Source organism: Triticum aestivum, chromosome 6B, assembly GCF_018294505.1.
Source record: "Triticum aestivum cultivar Chinese Spring chromosome 6B, IWGSC CS RefSeq v2.1, whole genome shotgun sequence".
Classification (NCBI taxonomy): Eukaryota; Viridiplantae; Streptophyta; class Magnoliopsida; order Poales; family Poaceae; genus Triticum; species Triticum aestivum.
In genome coordinates, this window is record NC_057810.1 from 591,485,555 (window position 1) to 591,497,079 (window position 11,525).

At 44.9% G+C, this 11,525-nt stretch overlaps 1 protein-coding gene across 2 annotated transcripts; it reads right to left on the reverse strand.

Annotated features, from left to right (window-relative positions):
- Positions 1-2,387: 2,387 nt before the first annotated feature.
- Positions 2,388-4,419, reverse strand: LOC123134517 (photosynthetic NDH subunit of lumenal location 4, chloroplastic). Of its 2 annotated transcripts, none has more exons than XM_044553761.1 (6): positions 4,000-4,419; positions 3,786-3,878; positions 3,617-3,677; positions 3,442-3,510; positions 2,985-3,107; positions 2,388-2,900 (listed from the first exon to the last, which is right to left on the reverse strand). In XM_044553761.1, exons 1-5 carry the CDS (start codon positions 4,372-4,374, stop codon positions 3,040-3,042), a joined length of 666 nt encoding a protein of 221 aa, XP_044409696.1. In that variant the 5' UTR covers positions 4,375-4,419; the 3' UTR covers positions 2,388-2,900; positions 2,985-3,039. The 2 variants fall into 2 exon arrangements, with proteins under 2 accessions (XP_044409696.1, XP_044409695.1); XM_044553760.1 differs by having other exon boundaries at positions 2,388-2,904; positions 4,000-4,418.
- Positions 4,420-11,525: the final 7,106 nt, after the last annotated feature.

Here is an 11,525-nt window from a genome sequence, read left to right on the forward strand (position 1 = left end):
AATTGTTGACCCGGTTAAAATCAGGTGACCTAATTCTAATTGTAGACCTCAATTTAATGCGGCTCTTCAAAACTAGGGAGCTTAGTGTTATAGAGGATGTGGGTGGATTTGAAGCCGTTTGGACCCACCCAAATCCTCAAAACTGACCAAATCAACTGCCCTCTCCCCTGCGCTCGTCCTGCGTTTTATGCGTCTGCATCGTCGCCCTTGCTGCATGCACATTCGCATCATCAACATCCTCCTTCGTCCAAGTCGTCGACGTCTGCTCCGACTTTCACCCGTCGCCATGGACAATGGGTCAGCGAAGTCCATGGGGTCCCTATGCTCGGAATAAACCAGAGATAATCGTTTGAAAGGAGGGACGTGCCCGACTTGCCCGCGAGAAGGCCGAGAAGGAAGCTGTGGTGAAGGATGTCCTCGACATGGGGTCCTTCGTGTCTGCTTTGGCGTCTTCCGCCATGCCCGCGTCTGCACCCGGGTTTGCGCCCTCGGCCACGCTAGCTCCCTACGATGTTTCGGCTTTGCAATGGTCGGGCACCCCGAATGTCTTCATGCAGGAGATGGGCGCCTCCCCGACGCGGTGTACGAGTCATCGCAACTCCAGCGGGCGTGGACCAATTTTAAGATGGTAATTTCATTGTGATGCATGTTTATGACTCATTCATGATGGATATGATAGATGATGGTCAAGATCCTCCAAACTGTGAGATGAATGATACAAATTTGCCTCTATTTGATGTTGGACAATCATTGGGTATTCAAGAAAAAATGAAGGGAAGGATATAAATGCATACACAACCCATGAAGATGCCTTGTGGTGTAAAGCTTCATTGACCACAAGCATGGATCCTATATCTGGAGCTGAACAAAAGAAAAGGCTCATGGACATACATGACAAGTAAAATGCCCGCCACATGGACATACATCTTTGCAGTGGCGGAGCAACCCAGCGAGCCTGTGCGGCTGCCCGGGCTCCAATGTTGCATGCCCATGGAACCGTAGTAGAGAAAATTAGATTAGTGAAGAGTTTGTTTGGGGAAAATTAGAATGGTGTGCGGCCGCACACCAATCTTGCTTAGGCTCTAAGAGACAATTGACCTTAAGAAAGAGAAGGTGAAGCTGGCGAGGGCCATCCAGGAGTCGAGGATCATGTTAGCCGAAGCTAGGCGCATGGATAACAAAAATTAAGATGTGATTAATCAAAAATAGAAGAAGGTCAAGAAGCACAATAATGCCATTTCATTCATTTGTGTAGGGCATATGTATGAATTGTTAAATTTCAATGCAGGCCTGTATCGGTCCGCCAAGCGGTCCAGATGTACTTTTTCGGGCAAACCCGAGACAAACGGGGGAGGAGGGGGGCTTTGCGGGTGATTAGACAGCAGACACGTATGACTTTGACACCTCGGACCCACCCAAAACCCCTCCTAGACCGTGCACTTTCATCCTCCTATTTTCTCTCCTTCTTTTTTTCTCTCTTGCCTTCGTTGCCGTGCCACCACCCCGTCTGTCCCGGCATACCCATGCCGGTACTCGACGAGTCCATGACCTCCAGCGATACACCCGTGATCCAAGCCGCTCCTTCTTCGCCTCCGACCGCCGCGCAGGTACCATCAACTCCTACAGTACTCACCATGCCTGACAACTATTGGTGAAATGCCCGTGCTATTTTTTTTACCCTTCTTATTTAAAGCAATGGTTTCAGATATGGAGTATATATACAAGCACTATGTTGAGTCGTCAGATGGCCCGTCCGACGAGGAGGAATATACGGAAAAGGTCATCCTTGCCACTATAATGTCAATGGGCATGAGTACAACATGGGTTACTATCTGGTTGACGGTGTCTATCCTCCGTGGGCTACCTTTGTCAACACCATCTCTAACCCAAAGACAAGAAGCAATTAGAAAGGATGTTGAGAGGGCATTTGGAGTTCTGCAGGCACGTTTTGCAGTTGTTCGTGGACCAGCTAAACAATGGGATGTAGAGACCTTGTGGAAGGTGATGACCTGTTGTGTGATCATGCACAACATGACCATGGAGAATGAGGGTGACGATGTTGCCGTAAGTCTTGAATTTGAGAACATGGGTGATCCTACCGAACTTCCTGATTAGAATCCGGCCACATTTGAAGAGTTTGTTCAAATGCATCAACAAATCCGGCACCGGGCACGAGCAACTGAAGGAAGATTGGATCGAGCATCTATGTGTGATTAAAGGGGACAACAATATTTGAACTTATTTAAGTAGAACTACCGCTGCATTTGAATATTTGTTAGGACGGAATGTATGTAGACAACGTTGCATGACCGGCTCCCGTATCAGGGTCCGTGGACTGGTTTTCTGTCCATGATGGTTTTCTGTCCATGAACAGATGCCGGAGCATATTTATGGGTGAGATGCCCTTATCGGTGCATAATATTCCATTTCGATGGCCAGCAGCTCACCCTAAGAAATAACAGTTCCTGTGAGAACTGCGGCCTCACGTGTGATCAACAAGAATCCCTAATGCTGTATACATAAAAGAAAAGGAAAAAAAAGGATGGAATCCCTGAAATAAAACGATCAACAAGAGCGTGCGACTACTTGTGCATGTTGTAAACGTGAGCTGTATCACCTCCTCACCGTCTCAAGCAAAGAGCGTGCAGGGAAGTTGGTCTCCGCTTGAGCAAAGATGGCTTCGGGACAGTCAGCAGCATATATAACGCGACTCGACTTTACACATTACTTACAGAGTGACGCTTTACATGCTCCTCATCATAATCAAGAATGCTTTTTGTACAGATTGCTTGCCCCCTATAGCGCCTCCGATTTCGCCAACTGAGGTAGCAACCAAATCTTTCTCTTCGCCTGCCCGTAGTCCCGTTTCCCGTGTGAATCCACGCGACGTGCTCCAAAAACTGGCTGCCAGAGCAACGGAAAACGCAGGTGTGACCACTGACGAGCATGGAGAAGAAAAGTTGCTGCAAGAAAAAGGATTCCACCTTGTACTGACTGGACCTATGTTCAAAGCTTTGTGTATTCGCTGCCGTCAGACGCTCACTTGTAGATGCCGACGAGGAGGATGTCGTACAGTATCGTGGAGTTCCCAGGAATGTTGCAGTCCCCTGTCAACGATTGATATAAGTTTGTCTGAATATGCATGTATGGGCTGAGTTTCTCAGGGGAGAAAACAAGCCAAGTCAAAATGGCACAGCCAATACGCGCAGTTGGCAGGCGAGGATCGATGCATCATACTCCCTCCGTTCCAAAATATAAGTCTTTTTAGAGATTCCACTACAAACTACATACGAATGTATATAGACATATTTTAGAGTGTAGATTCACTCATTTTGCTTCGTATGTAGTCCGTAGTGAAATTTCTAAAAAGACTTATATTTAGGAACGGAGGGAGTAGTACATTTCCTCAACTGAAAACTAGGTTTTCCTTTTGGTACGTACCTGAGAAGCAGCCTGCTGGTTCGGGCCCGTATGCCAAAATCGGAGGTATCATCAGCTTGCGCTTCCCACCTGTTAGCAGTTCCAAGACATCACAGTTCAGAAAAAGGTAAGAGTCTATTTGGAACGAAATGCCGATGCTTGTAATGTACAGATAGCTGCTGAATCCTGACTGTACCGACGAGCATGGGCGTCACGCCGCCGCCGCCGCCGATCCCCTGTTGAAGCCCCCGGAGGATCTGCAAATGAAATAAACAGAAGGGTTCAAGCACACTGCTAAGCTCCGCCTGCCTGTCTGCAATAATGAACATTGCATTTGCATCTTTCAGTGAGCGAATGCTGCCCACCTTGCCTGCGCCGATGCGCATCGTCAGTGGCCTCCCGCGCTTGTAGCTGCTGTCGAACACTGTCCCGTCGGGGAACCTCGCCGTGTAGTGTATCTGACAACCATCCACACAAAGAGGATTACAAACTTGAAATCCATAAAATCAGCAGAGAACACAGCGATCGGTGCGGCTTCAAGGGCGTGCATATGCAAGAAACGGCCGTCCGGGCACCCACATTGATGAGCTCGCCGCGCTTGGGCTGCACGCCCGTGCCGATTTCGACGTCGCAGTAGCCGAGCCCGGACTTGGCGAAGTCCATGTCGCAGAGCTTCTCCCCGACCGTCGCGAAGTACTCGATGCGCGTCGCGCCGGCGTCCCCGGCCGGGCACAGCAGCGCCGCGGAGGCCAGGAACCCCGCGCCCAGCGCGAGCACGCCCCTCCTGCCGCCAGCCAGCGCCACCGAAGACGTCGACGTCGACGATGACGGTGATGCCGAGGAGTTGCAGGGCACGACGGCGGCGAGGGCTCTGCCGCTGCCGGGTCGCGCGGCCGGAGGCGACGGGATTGGGCTGGAGGCCATGAGCGGCAGCGGGGAGATAGGAGGCGGCATGATGATTATCTCCAGACTGTGGCTGCAAGCCGCGCGCGGGCACGCCCGGGATGCTCGTTTTACGCGATACTGGTTTGCCGCGCCTAGGCCCGGTGGACTCTCGAAAATTGTTTTTCTTTTACCAGAACAGAGTCTTTTTTTTTGCACATGAATAAAGAACTCTGTTCACATGCTCTTTGGTAAACCGTAAAATATAGATTATTATTTGGATAAATATCGATGAATCTTTTAAATTCATGCAAATTTTTGTGATGAAATGACATTTGTGGAAGTCTGGGCAAAAAAAACAAAATTGATGCTCCAAAATGCTTTCAACAAAAGTCTTTTCGAAACATCGATTTTGCTTATTGGCACAAACCTTCATGGATGTCGTTTCATCGGAAAATTTTGCACGCAGTTGAAACATTCATCTATGTTTACCAAAAAAAATGTTTGCCTTTATATGAGCAAATATCGGGTGAACTACCCTCTAAGGACATCTCCAACGTTGACCACCAAATTTGCTCACGCATCCGTCCGTGGATAGGGGGGACCAGTCTGTGGACGCGGACGCGTGAGCCGGCTATCCAACGCTATCCGCATATATTTCAAACTGTCTTTCAACTAACTAGACGAAATTCATGCAAACCGGTCGAAATTCATCATAGTTTGGATAGAAAATAGCACAAATCATCCATACATAGCATGCAAATAAGTCTAGTACAGCAATAGTTCGAATTCAACGAAATTAACCGGATGTTCAACAAGTTTTTCATGAATGGATCATGTTGTCCCACACATATTGCCCGTTCAGCTTCATCCAACAATGTATGTACATAAATGGCCGTCCCTCTTTCCTGTGGTACATCACGGAAACTTGTACGGGCTACACAATGTGTAGAGAAACATTGAGTGAATGAAAGATTCAATCGTCAAGTTGAGCAAGAAGAAGCCAAACTTACGATCTCCTCCGATGTCGCACGCAATGGCCACCTTGCCTCAAGCCGAGCAACTGTGTCACAGAACTTGGTGAAGGTGGTCTGGATGGCGTAACATGGATAACGACCTCACATTGCGTTGCTTGATGATGTGCATGTCGTAGGGCGTAATGTGCTTTTGTGCGTGTGAAAGCACAAGTGCTCCCTGGGTGATTTTGGTAATTAATGTCAACATATCTCTTGTTGGACTAATGTTTTTATCAAGTACATTTCAGATGAGTTCAACAATGCAGTGGCAAGGACACGAGGATGTGGAACCCCTTCAAAATGCTAAGGACAAAGATTGGAAAAGGCTCAAGACTCTTCATTTTCATTTTAGTGATCCAAGATCACATTGAGTCCATAGGAAATCCAATACTATTAAACGGGGATGAGGTGTTGCTTAATGGTCTACTTGCTCAAAGTGCTTAGTGATATTGCTCCAAAACCCTTATACAGTTTCTCATTTTCACATATGTCCAAAACCTAAAGTCAAACTCGGCGCCACCAAGTTCACCTGACATAGCCACTGCCAGAAACCCTAATCAATTCGGTCACACCGATATGGATCTCGGTCTCACCGAGATGGCCTTGTAAACTCTTTGTTGCCTATTGCAATTATTTCGGTCTCACCGAAATGAGCGATTGGTCCCACCGAGTTTGCCTGACCAACTCTCTATTTTGATTAATTGCTGAAATTGGTCACACCGAGTTCATGCGATCGGTCTCATCGAGATGAGGTTTTGCCCTAGCCCTAGCACATAGGTCCCACCGAGTTGATCTCATCGGTCCCATCGAGATTCCTAACATTCACATTTTGAACTAAATCGGTCTCACCGAGTTCTTCTATTCGATCTGACCTAGTGGGTTCAAAAGTGTGTAATGGTTAGATTTTGTGTGGAGGCTATATATACCCCTCCACCCCCTTCTCCATTTGTGAGAGAGCCATCATATTGTGCCTACACTTCCAATACTCATTTTCTGAGAGGGAGAACCACCTACTCATGTGTTGAGACCAAGACATTCCAGTCCTACCACAAGAATCTTGATCTCTAGCCTTCCCCAAGTTGCTTTCCACTCAAATCATCTTTCCACCATAGCCAAATCTGTGGGAGAGAGTTGAGTCTTGGGGAGACTATCATTTGAAGCACAAGAGCAAGGAGTTCATCATCAACACACCATCTATTACCTTTTGGAGAGTGGTGTCTCCTAGATTGGTTAGGTGTCACTTGGGAGCCTCCGTCAAGATTGTGGAGTTGAACCAAGGAGTTTGTAAGGGCAAGGAGATCACCTACTTCATGAAGATCTACCCAAGTGATGCAAATCCTTCGTGGGCGATGGCCATGGTGGGATAGACAAGGTTGCTTCTTCATGGACCCTTCGTGGGTGGAACCCTCCGTGGAGTCGCGCAACCGTTACCCTTCATGGGTTGAAGTCTCCATCAACGTGGATGTACGGTAGTACCACCTATCGGAACCACGCCAAAAATGTCCGTGTCTTCATTGCGTTTGCACTTTCCAATCTCATCTCTTTACTTTATTTCAACTAGCATGCTTTACTATTTCCGCTGCTTATACTCCTGCCATGCTTGCTTGAAGTTTGTTGGAAATTCTTAAAATTATGCTAATCTACAACCTCAACTTGAAGAACTTAAAAACTGCTACTTTTGCTTGTTGAGTGTCTAATCACCCCCCTCTAGACCCCTCTTCTCGATCCTTTCAATTGATATCAGAGCATTGGTCTCCATTGCTTTGGTTTAATCACCGTTGGAGGAAGATGGATGAGTCTACGATTGGGAGTATTAGACGTAGAGTGCCTATGTTCGGCGGAGTGTTCTTAATTGCTTGGAAAAATGAGATGCTTGAGATTTTCAATGAATATGATTTGAACAAGTACATTACTAGTCCTTGTGCGCCTCCCATTAATCCCTTGCATCCTACCCCTGATGAATATCTTGACATGACCCACAATCTTAGAACTATCAATCTTATCATAAAAGGATTGCCTAGAAATTTTCTTGCATGCTTGCCTACCTTTGATTGTGCTTATACTATTTGGAGATATCTTGAGGAACGCTTTCCACACTAATCTTTGAAAAATCTAGATGATATTCTTCGAAAGTCCATAGCATTTCATAAGATGAAACCTAGTGATCCTAATTTTGATGATTGCCTATTTGAGCTTCGTGATCTTATGCGTGCCAAAGGAGATGTTGGAGTCATTAATAGCATCATCTCTCAAGTCATTAGAATTCACAAAGATGCACATTGTCATGAACATAAATCTAATGAATCACCTTCTCTAGGTGATGATCAATCCCAAGACGATGTTGAAAATGGATATTATTATGATGATGATGATAGTGACTTTGATCTCGATGAGTCTATGAGACACTTTGGTATTATGGCTAACCTTCGCGGTTACATGGCCAGAGGAAATGAATGGGTTCTTGATAGTGGATGTACCAATCACATGACCGGTGACAAGGATATGTTTCGAGAGCTTGCTGAAAACAATGGTCCCCGAAAGTATGTAACTTTTGGTGATAACTCAAAGGGTAAGGTGGTTGGCCTTGGTAAGGTGGCCATATCACATGAAAACTCCATTCAAAATGTTATGCTCGTTGAATCTCTTGGCTACCATTTTCTTTCCATATCTAGACTAGTCGATTTTGGTTTCAATGTCATGTTTACTGAAGTAGATTGCCAAGTGTTTCAAAGAGATAATCATAATATGGTCTTTACCTGTATACGTAGAGGTGATCTATACATTGTTGACTTCACTAAAAAGGCTCAACCTAGAACTTGCTTAATTGCTGAATCTTCTAAAGGTTGGTTGTGGCATAGAAGGTTAGGTCACGTGGGCATGTGAAATCATGATAAGCTTATTAAAGGTGATAATATCCTTGGAGTTAAAGATGTTGTATTTGACAAGGATAGACTTTCGAGTGCTTGTCAAGCAAGAAAACAAGTTGGAGGAAGTCATCCCGTGAAGAACATCATGACCACGAGAAGACCACTCAAGCTGCTTCATTTGGATCTCTTTGGTCCCAACGCCTACAAGAGTCTCGGTGGTAACTCATTCGGTTTGGTCATTGTTGACGATTTTTTCAGATTTACATGGGTGTTCTTTCTTGATGATAAATCGCAGGTCCAAAAGATCTTCAAAAACTTCGCTAGGAAGGCCCAAAATCAATTCGAAGTGAAGATCAAGAAGGTTCGAAGCGGCAACTGAACAGAGTTCAAGAACACCAATGTGGATACCTTTCTTGACGAGGAAGGGATTTCACATGAGTTCTCTGCTACGTACACGCCTCAACAAAATGGAGTTGTTGAGAGGAAGAACCGTGTGCTCATTGAGATGGCAAGAATGATGCTTGATGAATACAAGACGCCAAGACATTTTTGGGCAGAAGCGGTTGAGACAACTTGTCATGAAACAAATCAACTATATCTTCACAAGGTTCTTGGGAAGACGGCATATGAGCTTCTCACCAGTAACAAACCCCCAGTTGGTTACTTTCAAGTATTTGGCTCAAAATTTTAAATTCTTGATAAGCATCATCGTTCAAAATTTGCCCCTAAATCTCATGAAGGTTTTATACTCGGTTATGGTTCAAACTCTCACACATACCGTGTCTACAACAATTTCACCTGAAAGGTTGAAGAGATGGTAGATGTGAAGTTTGATGAATCTAACGGCTCGCAAGTAGAGCAATTGTCGATTGATGTAGGAGATAAAGATTCCTCTGAAGCAATTCAAGACTTGTATATTGGCAAGATTTGCCCAACGGAGGTGAAGGAGAGTACCTCGTCCGTTCAAGTGGAAGCCTCAACTTCACGCCAAGGTGAACCACAAGTTGACTTGGAGGCATCCACAAGTGGAACACATCAAGATGATGGAAACGAGGATGTACAACAAGATGAACCTCATCGACCTCCTTCTCCACCTCCACAAGAGAACAACAACACCAAAGATAATGAAGAAATACAAGAGGAAGAACAAGACGATGAAGAGGATGTTCCAACCCGACCCAAACAAAAGCTCTCACGAGTTCGAGCAAGAGTCTCAAGAGATCATCCCGTCGAACAAATCTCCGATGATATTCAAACCGGGAGAATTACTCGCTCTAAAACTCATTTGGCTAACTTTTTTGAACATTACTCATTCATTTATTGTATTGAACCTATGAAGGTTGAAGAGGCTCTTGATGTTCCGGATTGGGTGAACGCTATGCATGAAGAGCTACACAATTTCCAGAGGAACCAAGTATGGACGTTGGTTGAAAAGCCCAATGAGAAGCACAATGTCATTGGAACCAAATGGATGTTTCGGAATAAGAAAGATGAAGATGGACAAGTTGTGCGCAAGAAGGCTCGTCTCGTTGCTCAAGGCTACACTCAAGTCGAAGGTATGGACTATGGTGAGACATATGCCCCCGTTGCTACACTTGAGTCCATACGCATCTTACTTGCTTATGCGAATCATCATGACATTACTTTATATTAATGGACATAAAAAGTGTTTTTCTAAATGGTGAAATTGAGGAGGAAGTCTATGTTAAACAACCTCCCGGCTTTGCTAATCCTACGAAATCTGATCATGTTTACAAACTTCACAAAGCTCTTTATGGTCTTAAACAAGCTCCTAGAGCATGGTATAAATGCTTAACTAAGTTTCTTATTGAAAAAGGCTTTGAAATGGGAAAAATTGATTCTACAATTTTTACTAAAAGGGTTAATGGTGAATTATTTGTGTGCCAAATTTATGTGGATGATATCATATTTGGTTCAACTAACCCTCATTTTAGTGAAAAGTTTGGAAGGCTAATGTCGGAGAAGTTTGAGATGTCTATGATGTGTGAACTCAAGTTCTTTCTTGGTTTGCAAATCAAGCAAACTAAGGAAGGTACCTTTGTTTCCCAAACAAAGTATACCAAGGACTTATTCAAGAAGTTCAACATGCAAGAGAGCAAAGGTATGAAAACACCCATGCCTACTAGTTGACATCTTGACTTGACTAAGGATGGCAAACCGGTTGGCCAAAAAGTTTACCGCTCTATGATTGGTTCATTGTTATATCTATGTGCCTCCCGTCCCGATATTATGCTAAGTGTGTGCATGTGTGCATGATATCAAGAGGCCCCCAAAGAATGTCATCTTAAGGCTGTGAAAAGGATAGTGAGATACTTAATTCATACACCAAACTTTGGCATTTGGTATCCTAAGAGGTCTTCTTTTGATCTTGTTGGCTACTCTGACTTGGACTATGCCGGAGACAAGGGTGATAGCTTCGTGTACTTGTCAATTTCTTGGTAGATCTCTTGTATCTTGGTCCTCCAGGAAACAAAACTCGGTATCCTTATCTACCGCCAAAGCGGAATACATTGCCGCTGGATCATGTTGTGCTCAATTACTTTGGATGACCCAAACTCTTAAAGATTAGGGGATACATGTGAAACATGTTCCATTGCTTTGTGACAATGAAAGTGCTATTAAGATTGCTCATAATCCCGTGCAACATTCTTGTACTAAGCATATTGAAGTTTGACATCATTTCCTTCGACATCATGTTGCTAAAGGTGACATCAATCTTAAGCATGTTCGTCCTGATAAGCAATTGGCAGATATTTTCACCAAATGGCTTGATGAGAAAGTGTTTTGTCGTTTGAGAGGTGAATTGAATATCATTGATGCCTCAAACTTGGAGTAGGAACTCCATCCAGATGCATGCAAGGCATGAGTCTTTCTATGACTAATCCTTGATATTTCTCTTAAGATGACGATCATATGTCTTGGATCTATACTTGTACCCTTGCATGTTATCTATGTTGGGGAACGTAGTAATTCAAAAAAATCCTATGTTCACACAAGATCTATCTAGGAGATGCATAGAAACGTGACCGGAGGGTGTGTTCATGTACCCTCGTAGACCGAAAGCGGAAGCGTTTAGTAATGCGGTTGATGTAGTCGAACGTCTTCATGATCCAACTGATCCAAGTACCGAACATACGGCACCTCCGTGTTCAGCACATGTTCAGCATGATGATGTCCCTCGAGCTCTTGATGCAGTAGAGGGTCGAGATAGAGTTCCATCAGCACGACGGTGTGGCAACGGTGTTGATGATGTTACCGGCGCAGGGCTTCGCCTAAGCCCTAAGACAATATGACCGAGGTGTTAAACTATGAGGGGGGC